Below are 18,170 nucleotides of genomic sequence, written 5' to 3' on the forward strand. Positions count from 1 at the left end.
TACCTTTTTGTGTGTGTCTGCGCACACACACACATACACACACAAACAAGAACATACTAGAAAAGCCCATACCAGAATACTGATTCCTTATGCTCGGTTTTGCAAATTTTCTTAAAATACATCTTTTTTCTAATTAGGAAAAATACTGTATTTTAAATACTGCCTCAAATGATTGCTGTAGACAGCAAAAAAGGGGGGGGGCTCAGAAAGAGTAAAGGGGGACTTCTTACGGGGGTCAGGCTGCAGCTACACACTTGTTCACAACTCTGTTCGTCTAGAATCCATAAGACCAGGAAGCTTAATTGCATTCTTATGGTTTTGTTTTATTTAAACAAAGGAAAATGACAAATCTAAAGGTTAATTTTATACACACATGAACATTCACACACGCATTCTTAAATAAACTCTCCATTTACTCATAGGAACCCGCCATTCTGCCAAGTTCTCCAAAGGTCATAGGCCACCTTTAACCCAGTGATCAGACTGGAGGAGATGGAGCTTACAGGGCGGGTTCCCTGGATGGTGTGACCATGGAGGGAAAAGGCTGGAGAGGAAGGGGAATGTTAAGGGCATGACAGTATTCTACACATGCGCTCTGAGAGAAAACGGCACAACAGCTACAACAATGAGAATCTTTATGCACATATCTCTGTAATCAGTACAATTCTCCAGAACAACAGAGACCCAAAAAAGGAATACAATGTTTCAAACACTGACAGCCCAGAGGTCAACATTACAAACTAGGGTTAAATCATCTGGAGGCTTTTGTAAGAGGACTGAGGTGCAGAAGCATTGGAAGGTGTCGACTCCCCGCACAAGTGTTGACAGGGGACAGACGTAGCTAGAAATAAAGAAACCGCTACCCAGCAAGTACTTCTGGTGCTTGCATACAGCGTCTAGTCTACAAGGACGATAACAGGTCCACATCGGTCTTTGCATCTGCTGTGTGGTAGAGGCAACGCCACCGGTCTTCATTTTCAGAAGCAGGCACGGCTCCAAAATTGCCCGATTCACATCATGAGTACATGGTACAAGGCATGCATGTTATCGGTACAGAGAGCGCTTCGACAGAAATCCTCCGGTTTTTAAAATCCTGACAAGGCCATTTTTACCTCAAAGGGCTATTACACTTTCATGTCTTTGTTCCTTCATTGGGGGTCAATACTTACTCCCAAGCCTGTGCCGACTCATCCAGCCCTTTCTCAGGAAGACCAGAGCCGGGAATGGGCAGGGAACACGCTGGTAATACCAAAATGCTTTACAGGCAGCAAGAGCAGCAGACTAAGGATGGTAAGCAGCCTTCTCCCCAGACCCCACCCCCGAAACAAGATCCTCAAGGGGCTGCAAGAAAAGAAAGAACAATTCTCTACTGGAGTCAGACATCCCTCAAAGGGATGAGTCTGTTATGACTCATGCAGGTCGGGGGAGGAGATAAGAACCTAAGGTGGAATGATCTTGTCTGTAAAGTTTTAGCAGATGGAGGAAAATCATGTCATTTGCTTAACTTTGGAAAATGCAGTGGGTCTCGTCCCCCGAGGGTGGAATGCAAAGTAAGCCCAGCATTCCACCTCCGCTCTTCCCAAGACAGAGGTGGTGGGCAACACTGCTTTTTCAGAAGCCGCATGCTAACTTCAGATGGCACAGAATTCAAGACCAGAACTGCAATGACTTATTCGTCACATTTTCCATCTTTAGCTCCTTTGGGGGTAAAAATACCACAGAAGGAATAAAATGGCTTTTCTCGCTGTATGTCCTTCTTGTGTTTTGCTGTTCAAAAGAGCCCACACAACCACATTCTCTATTACAAAAATTAATACCTCTCCTAGTAAAAGCCCTCTCTAGAATTACAGCTTTGGTTTCAGAACTGGCAACCCAATTAGCTCAAATTAACATCAACTGCATCAACGATATGCCAGCCAGCACGGCCAAGGTCTTTCAAAAATGAGGGTAATGATGCCGCATCTATTCTTCTAATGATAGTAAGAGAAGGAGACTGAGGAGTGAGCCTTTGTTCAGAGGAATGACAGCTGCATGAAGCCTTTTTAAAATGAACGACTTTGGGGGGTTAAAAGGTTAGTGCTGGTTTTGTGAAATGCCATCACAGGACTCTGAAGCATCTGGAGGGAGGTCTTTTGAGTCAGGAGGGAGCAGAATGAATGGCTTCCTGGTGGTGGTTTTCAGAACCTACGTACTAATACATCTGTGCACAAGGAGCATTAAATCCGCCTCCGGAGACGTGAGGGAGTCACACTGAATACCAGGAGAGTTCAACTTGTGCATCTGAACTGCTCCTTCATTCTGCTGTGGCTCAGAGTTCCCATCTGCATAGTGGAAAAACAGGTGTCGTCTCTGCCCGCGGGGACCGGGGCCAGGTGGGGAAGAGAGAGCTAGAAAGCACAAATGCCTTCTCCAAAGAAAGGCAGGGTTCAAGTAGCAAAAAACTCAACAAAGCACTTCAATCAAAAAAGCACAAGATTCAAGTAACAGAACCACAGGGGCCCCGCTGTGACCCGGAAGGAGAGCTGGTAGGTGAGTGACTAGGGGGCGGAAGACACAGCCCATCACGTCCTCCCCGCACTGAGGACCTGAACTCTTCATCAGAGGACAGAAAGCTTCGTGGAATCAGCCCGCTACTCAGGCGGATGGTTGGATACCCATCCCATGTGTGTTCTCTGCATAAGATCTTCAAGTTGTTGTACCAACCTAAATTTCAGCAGATACAGGTTTTCTTCATTTTGCGGACAGAAACAGGAAGAATGGCTATCTACATTCTTCTCCTGCACTTTAGCGTAAGAATTAAAAAAAAAAATCTTGAGCTTGGCTGAAAGAAACTACTAAAGAAACACACACACACACACACACACACACACATTCCCTCGGTGGGACTGGAAGAGGGAAATTAAGAAGTTTTTTGCAATAAAGAAACTTACTTCCTTTTTACAGTTTCTATTCTAGTAAGTTAGCGTGTGCGTGCTCTGGGGTCGGAAACACCCAGGGAACCAGAAGATTTGAGGGGAGGGTGGTCACGGGGACCCCTGCAGGTCCTCAGAACAGGAAGAAGGAAGAGGGGTTAACAGTCCAGATTCACAGTCTTGTCTAAACAAGTCACAATGAAAAACTGGGAAAACGTCACACTTGAAAACTACGCTATTTATTCTGCCACAAGAATTCACTGGATCCGTGATCGGTAGGTGGGGAAGACGGATCCTTTCAAGCTCCCATTCTCAAAGTTCTAGTTCGCAGTTCCATGTCCCGGTGTTCATCTCTGAACCTGTCGACTCGTTTTCACGGGGCAGTCAAAACGCTTTTGGAGCCATTCAGCTGGAATCCTTAGGCCGCTGGGAGAAGGTGAATGGAGAATCAGCTACCGTGGGCCATCATCGTTTCTTTGTACCACTGCTTCCACCCCCCGATTTGCTGAAGCTCCTGCTCATGTGAGGAAAGTGCACGGTGGGGGTTCTTTCGGTAGGACCATACAATCCCAAATTCCTGGCGGTGGCTGACTTCCGCAGCGGTTTGACGCTGGGGAAAGGGCTGAAGATGGGTGCTTTCGGGTGGCTGCCCTGGGGAGGCTTGCTAGGGGCTCTGTTTTCACTGGGGGCCTCAGACAGCTCTGAGAAGGGCGGTGGGCAGGGCTGGTGTGCCTTGGGCTCCGGGCCTGCAGCTGCATCCCTCTGGCTCAGTTCCAGGGCTTCTAACTTCACCTGGACCTCAGACACGTCGGCATCAGCCTCCCCGAACGCGGGCTCTGGGGACCGCCCTTCGATCGTCCGAACTGTGCTGCTTCCAGAGCAGCTGCCCTCCCTTCCGGCGGCTGCCCCACTGGAGGAGGCCTCTGCTGCCCCCAGGCTGCTAGTCTTGCATCCCTCATTCTGCTCCTCGATCAGCCCGACGGTGTCCCCGCAGCCCAGCTGACTCCTGGTCCTCGTCATGGTCTTTTTGTGGACTCGGATGTGAGTCCGCCACGGCGAATTGAGCTTTGTCTTCAGGTCTTCGTAGGGGACAGGAGACATCTTGCCTCCCATGTGACCAGGGATGTGGATGACGGCGTTCTTGGCAGGTCTGTTTGACATTTTCATCTTCTTTCCTAAAAGAAGGTGGTTGATAACTGGAGAGTTGTTCACCTGAGACGGGAGAATGCTGGTCACTGGCCCTTTGTCTGAAAGAAATGGTGAAAGGTTGGATGAAACGTACCACAGAGAAACCAGCCATCATAGTACGAGAATCACATAGAGCTTATCCCCCAATCTCGCCCATGTATTTCCCAGATTTAGGCAGAGCCATGTGACTGAAGGTAACAAAAACTGAATTCAACCCTAGAGCCCCGGCATACCTATTCCCTCCTCTTCAGAGAGGAGGAGACAGGAGACTGAGACTCATTGGTCCCTTGTTGCTAATTCATGGGCAGATGCCCTGTTTCTTCCCAAGAGTTTTTGTCTCCGAGAAACAACCTCAGAGGTCTTGTATCTAGAAAATCTTAGAAGACTTTTTAAAAATAAGTCAAACACTATGACCATTTGGATGATCAGCTGTTAGCTCCTGAGAGGTAGGAAAAGAACACACATCATGTATTGTGAAGTGAGAGACGGCAGGATGAGAGAAGTGATTAATAAGGTGGTAAAAACACAGTGAAGTCACTGCTCCCCGATGCCTGGTCCTAAGTACGAAAATCCATCCCTGTGTCCTCAATGGACTTTGAAAGCAAACTGAAGACTGGAGAGTACCAAAAGCTGTGTTCTCCTGGAGGGCACTGTTGATAGTATTATTGTCCTTCTTCTCCCTTGGCTAAGACCAAGCGTCTCTTTCAGATGATGCTCAAACACATATGGCCCCAGGGAGAAGGCCCCACCATCTTCGTGTGAACAACCTTTGTCCTGATGTCCATGTCATCTGCTGAACTCACTTCTATACTTCTCGACTACTGTCATCTACCTCTGGTCACACTCCAGTCCTTACTGAAGATGCCTCCTCTTCACTCCATATCCTATTACCCACCCTCGGTCGCTTGACTGTTTCTCTGACTGACCCATCCGCACACTTCCTTCTACCACCCCAATTCCATCCTAAACCTCATCACTGAGATCTACCTTCCCTGAAAAATATTTAACTCTCCTATTGTTCTCTTTGACTCTTCTAGTCTCTCTCAATATAGCCATTGACGGTACTGGGCCAAAGAGACTTGAGTTCTTTGATCTTTCAACCCCTTGTCTGTCTCTGGGTCACTCATACCCCTACCAGGCTAGATGTGTGGCTAATCACTGGGACTGGTGCCTCACCAATAACCAGACGTTCCCAACATCCCTATGCCTTGATGCCTGGCAAAATCCTAACCCTGGAGCCACAAATCACATTATCTTTTGCAAAAGTGGGGTGGGAGGTGGGATCACACAGACGTGTGGACTGAAAGCCCTTCAGATGCATTAACTTCCTATTTTATTAGGTCCTCAAAGACACTGAACAATCCTTTTCTTTCCTTCTTCCATTCCATCCCATGACCTTTATCCAAATCTTCCTTAGTTTCTCTACTCCCCCACTTTAGTCCCCCAACTGACTCCCAAGCAAATGACTTTTCCTCCAATTGTTCCACAAAAACAGAAGCTATCAGATCCAAAAGGCCTAACTTCCTGTCCTCCCTAACCTGGGAGGCTGGTACCTCAACCACCACTCAACCACCATGCTCACCATCGTCCTTTCCATCTCAGGAGCAGAGGTCAGGTGCAGCCTCTCCTGCCCACAGTGCTGATGCCACCTTCTGCCATCACCTCTAAAAGCTTCTACTCAAAGCGGGATCCCCACCCAGCAATACTGGCATCACCCAGGAGCTTGCTGGAAATGCATAATCTCAGCCCCACCCCAAACAGACTCTTCATTTTAACAGATCCCCAAGTGATTTATATGCACCCTGAAGTTTCAGAAGCAATGCTCTAGAACATTGCTTTTGAGCAACAATCTCTCCCTAAAAAGGACCATGTAAACTGTGATCTAGAGGAGTCAGCCAACTTTTCCTGAAAAGGACCTGATTCTAGGTAATTTTAGACACTATAGTGTATAAGCAGTCATAGACAATATGTAAATAAATGGGCATGCCTGGGTTCACATAAAACTTTATTTACAGAAACAGGCAGCTAGGAGGATTTGGCCTGTGGAGCATAGTTTACTGACCCCTGACTAGAGCACAAGGCACTGGGCTGACCTAATAACCACTGAGAATACCAACTGTTCACCATCCCATCCAGAGATGGGTACGGTGCAGTTGAAAATGGACGATACAAGGAATCAGAACACAGGGGTCTAGCTCTGGCCAACCACCCACCACAGCTACTAACTCTGCAAAGCCTTCCTGAGACACCATTCCCTCATCTTTTAAAAGGACATAAGAATATCCATCCTTACCTTCCTCACAGATCTGCTTCAAGGACAAAATGAGGATACGCATGAGCCAGTGCTTTGAAGATTAAAGTGCTACCTTTGTTTCCTTTGCGCCTTCTTTCTTAAGGATTTAGGCTGAAGTAAGACTCTTGGGGAAGCGGCCCACTCCTCCCGCACAAGTGTAAGGTAAGTTCAGTTTTTGTGCAAGATCAGTCACATGCTCACACAAGCCTCTTAGAAACATGGCAACTTCCTATTTTGATTAACACTGGGCAGGCATCATAATCATTAGGATTTCACTTGGAACAAGACAAACCACTTCCCAAATCAGCATGTGTTAAATAATAAAGCAGACTGTTCCCTGGGAATTTTAGAATTTAAAAAAAAAAAAAAAAAAGGCAGTTTGACAGTCCTTGGAAAAGAGCATTTCCAACTGTATACCAATTACGTTCTTCTCAGCAGAACCCCAAGACACTGCTGACCCATCAGTGAGGCACAGGGATGGGTTTTTTTTTCCTTTCTGTCTGACCATGACTATTGATTATATGACTACCTACATGACTGCGGGGTAGCTTCATGTACTAGCCCACAGAAGAATAGGTTCTAGAGGCGAGAGCTCCAAAATGTCTCAAGTCCAAGGACTGCTTGGCGTCTGCAACATTTTCATCATTCGGCTACCCCTCTCCACAAGCACACAGAGTAAAGATGTGTTTACTACCATCAGCTGCCCGGTTCTTGGTACCTAAAAGGAACCCGTGGCCTTTTTCTTCTGCAGGGCCTGATAAAATAAAAAATGAGATGCTAACTGTGCTGTCCGCTCGGGCCAGCCGTGTCTGCGGTTGCTGAGCCACCGCGAGTTGCCAGGAGGAGACCGTCCTCGGAGCACGGTCATGTCATGGGACCAGGCCACACACCTTTCTTCCACAAGGTGACACAGACTTGAGATCGTTCCGAAAACCACATTACCTGCCCGGATGTACACCTGGTGGACCTGCTGCTGCTGCTTCTTCTTAATCCGAGAATACTGCTGCTTCAGCGCGTTGATGTCCGTGGTCATGCGCTCCATCATCATGCTGTTGAAGGCCGCGTGGTACTCACTCCGACAGGAATTGATCGCTCCCGGACTCAGCTCCGCGATGTTGTTAGACCGCAGACTCTGCTCTTCATTCGGTTCTGCACTCCAGGGAAGAGGGATAGGACACGGTGTCATGGGGGAGAAAGGGATTAATGAGCACGGATGACACTATGCCCCGGGGTTCGAACCATCAATCAATCAATCAATCAATCAATTTGCTACAATTTGTCTGATAGGTGTTTCCCTTTGGCCCTGAAAATAGGTCTGCATTTTCTTATTAGCCTAACTGTGGATCCCAAACAAGCTGGGTGGGTTCACTGTTGCATTTTTATTACCACTTCGTTCATTACGTAGACCTAAGATCAATTGTTTCCATGTAAAAGTCACTGCCATTCCCCACAATTCCCTCAGGGAAAGGGAACTCCAGGTGTCTGAAGTCAGTTTAGAGATTTGCATGTAATTGTATCAGGACTTACAAGGAATTGATTATAGAGTTTAGTCAGTCATTAGAAGTGAGTTTTTCTTAAGTTAAAAATAGCAACACGTTCTATAAAATCATCAGAACTTCAGATCACTGCATCTCTAGCAAATTTTTTTTTCATGTAAAAAACATTTCCTGCTGTCTACTCTGTATGTTTTGTCCAATGTGGTTTCTCCTCCTCTGATACCTACAACTAATAGATTCATCTGAGATTACATCTAAGAAGCAGAAATAAGCACGGTGTGAGGGCGCACACACATATTGCACAAGCTTTTCTAGCACAATATAGGAAAGTGGCCTAGGAACCAGCTTTTAAAAATTGACTAATGGGGGGGTGTCTGGGTGGCTCAGTGGGTTAAGCCTCTGCCTTCGGCCCACATCATGATCTCAGGGTCCTGGAATCGAGCCCCGCATTGGGCTCTCTGCTGAGCAGGGAACCTGCCTTCCCCTCTCTCTCTACCTGCCTCTCTGCCTACTTGTGATCTCTCTCTGTCAAATAAATAAATAAAATCTTTTAAAAAATTATTAATGGGGTATTTCAATTATGTTAACATCTACTAAAAGTGTTATCCAGATAAAGCCTAAATATCAGATAAGCTTACTTACTTTTTCACAGAAAACACTTTTTTAAGGAGAAACAAGTTAAAACGGGCCTGCTAATCTGAGCTTACTTAAAACTGACAAGAAAGGCTAATGACAAAACTTGAGAGAAAGTGATCCTATCATCCTGAAGTACGTAACAGCTACCCAGACAGAAAAACAGAAGGGAAAAGGGCAGGGTGGGGGGGGACATACAGCCAGACTACAGAAACACAGATGCAAAAATACATAATTGGAGTTAAAATACATAATTTCATGGGGCTACACACCAAAAGCTGAAATTCAGGTCACAGAGAGAAGGGGTGGAGGACATGACAAAATCAATAGGACTCTTGCTGAGTTTAGGTGTTTTAAAAGCCATTTAAAGAGATGAGAGGACATAGCAAAGACATACACGCAAAGTCACGTGAATCAAAACTATAAAGCAGGCTAAAAGTCAAAACAAGCTAAGGCTTAAGGACCAGATTACCATGAAACAACCACAGGCAGAAGAAAACAGCCAAACAAACAAAAAAAAGAAACCTTCTAAACACAAAGAACAAAAATGAGAAAATAGCCCCAAGACTCTGAAAAGGCAGTAGGAAACTGGCCAAGGGCTGAGAATATGCAGAGGGCCTGCTAACTCTTGTCTCTGTCCTCTTTTGCAAGGAATACAGTCTTCACACTAGAAGACGTAGAACAAATGTCCTAAAGAAGGAACCGCCACCCAAGATAGGAAAGAACATATGGGGATGGACCACCCTCCACATGGCAGGAGGACCACCAACTGCTTCCTAAGAGTTCATTCCATCAATGGTGTCCAGACCACAGGAAGTCCATTCTCCACAAGAAAAAAAAAACAAATGTAGCATAGCATCCAACTCAAAGGGAGACACGACCCAACCGCAGGGCATTAAAAGGTGAATATACAGAATATTAAAAGTTCTATAAGTCGGGATGCCTGGGTGACTCAGTGGGTTAGGCCCCTGCCTTCGGCTCAGGTCATGATCCCAGGGTCCTGGGATTGAGCCCCGCATTAGGTTCTCCGCTCAGTGGGGAGCCTGCTTCCCTTCCTCTCTCTCTGCCTGCTTCTCTGCCTACTTGTGATCTCTGTCTGTCAAATAAATAAATAAAATCTTTAAAAAAAAAAAAGTTCTAGAAGTCGTATCTTTTGAAAAACTCCTAACTTGGACGACACGATGGCTGTCCTCAAAGATCTGGTGAAATGTCCAACAGAAGAGGAAGAAGACTTGTTCTGTTTTGTTCAAAAGAACTATTAAAAGAACTGGTAGGTGGAGATTATCTCTTCATGACTAGAAGTCATGGACTAAGCAGAGGATCCAGCAGAATGTCTTATGAGATAATGAATTTTTAATCACTCAGATTCAAGTACAGGCTATCTTAATGTTTCAGAGGACATTTCTATAGTGGAAAAGAAGCCAGTCTGTATCAATTGAACTCAGATACAATGTGGTACTAAGCATCTGTTCTATGCCAGGTTCTGAGCTAGGAAGCTGAGCATACCAAGTGGAATCAGGTAAAGGGGGCACAAAACTCCTCAGAAAGAAAAAGAAATATGTATGATGTATGCAACACCTCACAGAGAGATCCTACTAAGTGATAAAGTAGGGGTGCCTGGGTGGCTTAGAAGGTTAAGTGACCAACTCTTGGATTCAGCTCCAGTGGTCATCTCAGGGTCATGAGATTGAGCCCTGCCCTGGGCTACATGACCATCATGGAGTCTGCTTAAGGATTCTGCCCCTCCCCCATGTGTACACACTTTCTCTCTCTCCCTCTCTCAAAAATAAATAAATCTTGGGGCACCTGGGTGGCTCAGTGGGTTAAGCCTCTGCCTTGGGCTCAGGTCATGATCTCAGGGTCCTGGGATCGAGCCCCATATTGGCCTCTCTGCCCAGCATGGAGCCTGCTTCCCCCCCTCTCTCTGCCTGCCTCTCCGCCTACTTGTGAGCTGTCAAATAAATAAAATCTTAAAAAAAAAAAACTTAAAATAAATAAATAAATCTTAAATAAAAGATACAGTAACACAGAAGACACTTTCAATAAAGATGGGTAATCAGGCCAGGAAACAGCAGGCATTTATCCGACACAATAATAATTTAATACACAGAGATCGCCTACATAGAAAGCCGCCTCTCTACCTTTGATCTGCTTTTGGTACTTCTGCAGTTCAGGTGCCAGGAGCCCACTGAACGGTCCAAGACACCCCACGGCAGTAGCGACAGCATCTTCATCGTCTGGGTCGTTCTCCTCATCACTGTCTCTGACCTTCCCATGCCGTCTTGGAAAACAAAGAAGAAGAAAAAGATTCAAGGAAAATAGTGGTATTTTTAAAAAATAAATGATACAGTCACATGGCTTAAATAACATACACATGAGTTTTATATAGAAGTGGACATACAACATATCTATAAAAAGTCTCCATCCCTTCCCTGTCCAACTTCAGCCCCTGCCCCACCTAATTCCCAAAGGTGACCCTTGTTACTAATTTCTGATGTGTTCTTCAGTTTTTTTATGCATACATAAGCCAATATAACTCTACAGTCTTACTGTTCTCTTTTTGAATAACTATCAGCATACTATCTACACTGTTGTGCACCTCACATCTATTTACCTAAAAATCTCTCCAGATTCACAAGTAGAGATTCCTCGCCCTGTTTTTATCACCGCATTAGATTGAATGCATGTGGTTCATGTTATGGGACCAGGCCACACACCTGAGTGGTCTACACTCACATACTGTCATTAAGCAATGCCACTATAAATAACCTGATACATACTGGGTTTGGGCAGGTGTAAAAATATATTTGTGGAGTAAGTCATAAAGACAGAATTGCTGGGTCAAAGGAAATATGTACTAGTAATCTAGGGAAATACTGCCAAATTGCCTGCCACAAATCTTGTAATAATTAACCTCCAGCCAGCAATGTGCGAGAGTGTTTGCCTATAGCCTCATCAACAGAGTGCACATCAACCTTCTGAATTTTTATCCATCTGACAGATAAAAACAGAGTCTCAATCTAGCTTTAAGCTGTATTTCTCTTAATACCAGTGATGTCATTCCTCATGTAAACTACCTATGCCCGTTCTCTCATCATTTTTCAATTGAGTGTTCATTTTCTTATTGATTTCTAGGAGCTTTATATATGCAAAATACCAGGTACAAATATTTTTTCACAAACATTTTTTTGTGCCTGTTCATGGAGGTTTGTTTGGTTTGGTTCTGTTTTCAATCATGCAGAAAACTATTTTTAAATGTACTTAACTTTTTCCCTGATGTTTTTGAATCCATGATTAAGGCCGTCCCTTTCCAAAGAACTAAAGATATTTTCCCACATTTTCTTCTGCTAATTTTATTATTTCATTTTTTCCATTTAAATAAAAAAGTTTCACTATTGATTTGATATGCTAAGTTTTCAAACACTAAATTTCTATATATATATTTGTCAATGTCAGTCTTTACATTTCAAAATAGTTCATCTGTCTCTTCATGCACCTTTTCTACCCTATTTTAATTATTAAAATGTTTAATATTCGATACTGTTAAATAAGTTTCTAAATACTCCTTTAGTTGATGCTTCAATCTTCTTTGGAAAGTAAAGTTTTAAAAATCTGTCTCTTGAATGTCAATCAAAACCTTTGGGAAAGAGACATTCAGATTTTAAGCCCCAAAATACTTCGGAAAAAAAAAATACATATATATATCTGGGGATTAACAAATACAAAGTTACAATAACACATTAAAGTATTAAGCCTCCCATCATGAAAACAAGAAGGGGGGTGGATAAAAAGACCTTACCCAGAAACAGAGGTGGGTTTAACTGTGGCTGGGAATGGTGTAATGTTGTAGGTGTACTTTTCCCTCAACTCCGCCAACTGTGGGAAAGGGAATGGAGCCATAGAATAAACAGTCTGGAAAACAAAAGCAAAAATGCCAAGTCTGAAACGGTGGCCTCAGACAACTCTGATCAGTCCTGGGAAGACATTAGAGTTTTATGATTTGGATGTGAAGAGGTCGATTCTGCACCTTACCCAGCAGGTGGGAGATTCTATTCAATACCTGTTTTAGAGAAAGACAACAGTAACTGATGAACGCAGGGGTAAGTTCTCAAATCAATCCGGCTGTGACTGGGAATTCCAAGTGGTGAACAGGAGGAGTCAAGATGGTGGAGAAGTAGCAGGCTGAGACTACTTCAGTTAGCAGGAGATCAGCTAGATAGCTTATCTAAAGATTGCAAACACCTGCAAATCCATCGGCAGATTGAAGAGAAGAAGAACAGCAATTCTGGAAACAGAAAAACAACCACTTTCTGAAAGGTAGGACCAGCGGAGAAGTGAATCCAAAGCGATGGGAAGATAGACCCCGGGGGGAGGGGCTGGCTCCGGGCAAGCGGCGGAGCAACGGAGCACAAAATCGGGACTTTTAAAAGTCTGTTCCGCTGAGGGACATTGCTCCAGAGGCTAAACCGGGGCGAGGCCCACACGGGGTCAGCGTGGCCTCAGGTCCCGCAGGGTCACAGAAGGACCGGGGGTGTCTGAGTGTCGCAGAGCTTGCGGGTATTGGAACGGGAAAACCGGCTACAGAGACAGAGCCGACAGTAAGCCCAAGTGGTGAACATGGGTGGCAGATGGGGGCAATCTGACTTCCTCTAGGCCCAATGACAAGTGGGTTAATTCAGAAATTCACAGCTCCCTATTACTTTTTTTTTTTTTTTCTAATAAGGGCCCGAAATCATGACCCCTAGATCAAGACCTGAGCTGAGTTCAAGAGTCAGATGCTTAACCAACTGAGCCACCCAGGAGCCCCCTATTACTTCTTTAATAAAGTACCCATTGATGATCTTCATACTAGTGCTTATTTTTCAAAGCTTTGTTTGATGATTTTATAGACATTTAATGTCAACTTTCTGGACAAGATTAAATCTAGTGGATGATCTCGTGATCAGCTGCCCACTTTCTCCAAAGATACCACCTTTTCAAATGCCCGTGAATGAGTTCTAGGTGAAAATTGTTAGCTGTTATTTTTAAAGGAAAAGAAAAAAAAAGAAACAAGAAAAAAGTGACAGGGTGTAAAGCATAGGCTGCCAAAAATCTATAAATAAAAATGGGAAAAGCACCTGTGCTTCCTCCAGGATTCCAAAATTATAAATCACTGTATCAGCAGGAGGAAAGTAGTCCTGTTTGCTCTCTTAATTGTATTAAAATTTAATTGCTCCAAACATATTACTTCAATCCTTCAAGTAAGTATTCACCAGAAAATGTGTATTAATCACAGTTTCATTTCTCCCAGGAAGCCATTCACCAAAAACTAACAATGCTATATGTCAACCATACCCCGATAATTTGAAAAAAGAAATCCATACCATTTGGATTCAACTTTAAAAGATGACATTGTTAATGCTAGGAATTTAAAAATTCCTTATAAATGAAGTAAGATATCTCACTGAAGACAATTAATAGGGCAACCAGCTAAAGATTCATTTGTGTTTTATTTTTGCCAGTCTTTATAAAAAGTTATCAAAGTATTCCCTTGTCCAGCCTCATGAAGAAAGCTTGATAAGTAAGGAATGGGAAGTCCATCCTGCCCCTGCTTCATCCTACCCCAGGGTAATTGGCCCGAGCTCCCACTCAGTTTCAGACAACTGAGCAAAAAGAAAACTGGCTCCACTGGTGTTTTCATTCTCTATTTTTGATCTTTCTTTCTCTATCCTTTACTTTCAATTAGTCCTACATAGAAGAAATCAGTGCTCCTGAGACAAACATGTTTATACTACTACTCCTCATGTGTTCATTCACGTATCTGAAGGTCTCACATCTGAAGGCAAGTTTATGCCAAGAATGCACACGACACATCACCACAGCCCTCAGAGTACCCGAGAAGCTCTAGGTTCCCAACTTTGTAAATCAGAGATTTACAACAGATTCCAAGGAAGGTATGTTACGAGTCGCCTTACAGCCAAATATGGTACGCTAATAGGATCTTAGGGCTAGAAAAGAATATAAACATAATTTCGCTAAACCTCCTTCTGCAACAGAGATTCCTTCTAGAACATCTCCTATAACAGATGGTCACAAAGGCACTGCTTACACACTCCCAGTTACGGGCACACACTGTTTTGCAGAGCAGACGGTTACAATTTTTGACAGCCCTCATTAATCAGACATGATCCTTCTTTTGGACCCGCATCCACATTCTGTCATCTCCACGCCATCACTGATGGGAAAAACCGAGCATTCCAGGAGCAACTGGGTGGCTCAGCTGGTTGAGTGTCTGACTCTTGGCTTCAGCTCAGGTCATGAAATCGGTGTCCTAGGATCAAGCCCCATGTTGGACTCTGTGCTCACAGGGAATTTGCTTGGGATTTTCTCTCTCCCTTTCTCTCTGCCCCTTCCCACCTCTCTCCCAGGTGCGTGCTCTCTCTTTCTCTCTCAAATAAATAAATCTTTAAAAAAGGGGGTGAACAGTCCAAGGGCAGATCCCACGTGATGGCACTGGAGCGCCCCCCACAGGTAACAATCATTACTGATGAGCTCTTCCACGTAGGTTTTCCCAAGCACCCACAGACTCTTCTAACAAAAGCACCTAATTTTTCTCTCTGTTGCCCTCAAGGAAGTCATAATAGACTTTGTCAAACGTCTTACTGAAATCCATATATACAATTTCGCCGGCATCCTCCCAATCTCTTTTCCAGACACTATCCATTTTTTTTTTAAACCAGCCATTGCTAATAAAATTAAAAATTAAAAAAGAGCGAGGTGATTTACAGAAGGAAAAAAACCAGCAGATTATTCTGTGTGTGGCACTGAGAACTGAAAGAACAGAGGAAGACCACCAGGGAGAATCCTTCCACGTCTTCAGCTCAAAAATAAAGACCTTATACACAGTCCACATTTTTCATCTGGAGCCATTTCAAGTTTGCTAGCAGATTTATGGCCCACCATAATTGGATCCCAGCCACTGAATTAGTTGTTTTTTTTTTTTTTTAAGACTGAATACAGGAAAAAGGGTGCCTTGAAATGACATTCACCATTTCTCTCCGTAACACCCTATGATGCCAAAGAAAACCAACAAGTCAATTTATGATCCAAACTATGGACGTGCACTTAAACAGACATTTATATTTAGATACTGCTGGGAAAAAAAAAATTTCTATGTCTTTTTTCATGACTGACATGCTTTGCAAAAAAAGCCTAGAAACATAAGTTGTACAAAATTAAGCTCAGTTCATCTCCACCCAGATGTTTTCCTCAGCAGAAGAAAAGCCACTAAAATGCTTCTAATCAATCAAACCACAGCCTGCATTTTTCCCTCGAGGATTCTCTTAAAGCAGAGGAATGAGGTGGTTCTCTCTTCTCCTAATTCCCAAGATTGGACATTTCTGTAGGACAAAGAGGGTGTATGTCAACATAGCTCTCCTTTGTTCTGGCAATGTTTAAGGGAAATAAAATGTGGCTTTGTTTTTGTAAAGGGAAGTCCCGCTTTGAGAAAGACATGGTTTGACTAAGGCAGAAGCCGTGTGCTGGATGGTAGGGAAAAAGCACCAAGCCAGGAGTGGAGGACTTGGCTCCCGGTCCTGGGTCTGCCGCTAGACAGCCGAGGGAACTGGCCACACGCTCACTCTCTGTCAAGTGAGAGGATTAGAGCAGTTGATCTTTAAGCTTCTTTTGTTTTTCTTTGAAGATTTTATTTATTTATTTGAGAGCTTGTGAGAGAGCGAGAGAAAGAGCGCAGGAGCAGAGAGGGCTGAGTGGGAACAGAGCTCAGACCAGTGCAGAAGGTTCTGGCCGTGAAATAGTGGGAACACCTTGCATAGGTAAGGCATGGGCATCCAAAATGGGCCTCCGACACAACCTGTCTGCAAACAAGCCCGTCCTCCTCCCCCCGTACTCTTGGGCTTGCCTTCCTAAGCCAGGGACTCGGCGGTTGTCTTCATTTCCCCATTTCTTCTTCCCTCTCCGCATATCCATCTTCTAAGGCCAACTCCTATCAATTTCGCCTTCCAAGTATCGTCTACTCCATCCTTGTTTCTACCCGTCACTGCCTCTCACAAGCTCCTGCTGTCACACTTGACCCCTCAAGTCCACCCTTCACAATGCTGCCCCTGCCCTTATCTGGCAGAAGTCACAACTCAGATCATTTTCCTTCTCTCCTTAGGACCTTTCAGGTCTTCTTTTTCCCTTTCCAAAGGCTCCACAGAAACCCTGGAATTCCAGCAAGCACAATTTCACAACCACTGGCCTAAAAGATCAAGTCCAATCCTTACCATGGGCTGGAGTCTGCCATACCCACCCCAAATGCCAAACTCCTCGTCGTTTCCTTCACACGCCACCAACTTTTCCAGTGGCTATGAGTTTGTGCATGCCACTCCCTCACCCATGAGTCCCCTTCCTGCTCTGCTCTGTACCACTGCCCTCAACATACACACACACACACACACACACACACACACACAATCTCACATGTGCAGACACCCAGGCGGCAGTGTGGACAATCCCTCTGGCAGTAAAAGGCCAACTGTATTAGAGCTGAGGGAATCTAGAAGGAGGGCCACCATCTGTGAGTGTTGTTTAATCCAGCAAACATTTATTGAAAAAGAGAAGGCAGGAAACTAATCACAGACTCTGAACAGGTGTTTGCTAAATGAAGTAATAAATTTATTGAGCAGCCCTAGTAAAAGGCAAAGTGCTAAGTGTTTATGAGCAAAGCACAATCCCTATCCTCAAGGAGCTTAAAAATATCACCTAGGAAAGAAGATGGTCCTCAGTCAAGGTCAAATGTGATGAATGCTCTTGAGAGATGTACAAAGAAAATGCTGCAGTGGTTCAAAGAAATGGGAGATGGTTTTCTTTGGCGGGGTGGGGGGGGCGGAGATGATTTTCATTGAGACTATCAGAGAATGTTCCACAAAGGAAATGGTATCTGAACTTTTTAGGAGGAGGCAGGCCTTGAACATGTGGAGGTAGAAGGGAATGACTGAGCAGTGGGGGTACAGGGACAGAGAGGGCATATTCTCAGGGATTTCAGGGAGCACGGAAGACAGCTTGACTTGACTAGAGTAAGTCAAGGGTACAAAACGCAAAAGCTGTGGCTGAAAAGATGGGTTAATGCCGGTCAAGAGTACTGATGCTAAAGCTGAGAAGTCCTGCTTCATTTTGTAGACAGGACACGGAAGTAGCCACTGAAGTTTCACAAGTGAGGGAGAAGGCATGGTACCCCAACGCCCTGCCTTGGGCATATGATTCTGGCAGTTCTGTGGGACATGGGAGGATCTCATATATGGAAAATGCCAAGCGTGGACCTCACACACAGAGCCGTGCTCAATAAAGGTACTTCCCTCTGAGAGAGAATGAGCAATGATGCAGCCATGGCCCCGGGATATGTGAGGAGAGCATCGAGGTCAGCCTCAGACAGAACCCTTCCTCTTCTGAGACAGGAAAAAAGGAAGAAGAGAAGAGAATGCAAAGAAAAGTTGAAATAAAAACTATAAATGTTCAGGGAAGTTCTGTCGGGTGGTCACCATTCTCAATGAGTCAGGCAGCTGTCTGCTAAACATCAGGGATTCTGAGAAGGAGCTGAAGATGCCAGGAAATGAACAAAGAGTCTTCGGTTTCCAATCTGTTGACGGGACGGAGCACCCAAACATGACC

At 44.5% G+C, this 18,170-nt stretch overlaps 1 protein-coding gene across 4 annotated transcripts in view; it reads right to left on the reverse strand.

Annotated features, from left to right (window-relative positions):
* Positions 1–302: 302 nt before the first annotated feature.
* TBC1D30 (TBC1 domain family member 30) overlaps positions 303–18,170 on the reverse strand; it is an 82,017-nt gene continuing 64,149 nt past the window's right edge. For 2 of the 4 annotated variants that reach the window (XM_082738295.1, XM_082738297.1), the window contains 5 exons: positions 12,322–12,434; positions 10,664–10,803; positions 7,336–7,542; positions 7,088–7,147; positions 303–4,159 (listed from right to left, as the gene is read on the reverse strand). In XM_082738295.1, coding sequence (XP_082594421.1) covers positions 3,378–4,159; positions 7,088–7,147; positions 7,336–7,542; positions 10,664–10,803; positions 12,322–12,434 — 1,302 coding nt within the window. In that variant the 3' untranslated portion in view covers positions 303–3,377. The remainder of the gene's footprint in view (positions 4,160–7,087; positions 7,148–7,335; positions 7,543–10,663; positions 10,804–12,321; positions 12,435–18,170) is intronic. The other 2 variants (XM_082738296.1, XM_082738298.1) reach the window with 1 other exon arrangement.

The sequence above is a fragment of the Mustela nivalis genome (genome assembly GCF_964662115.1).
Source record: "Mustela nivalis genome assembly, chromosome: 7".
In the NCBI taxonomy this organism is placed as follows: Eukaryota; Metazoa; Chordata; class Mammalia; order Carnivora; family Mustelidae; genus Mustela; species Mustela nivalis.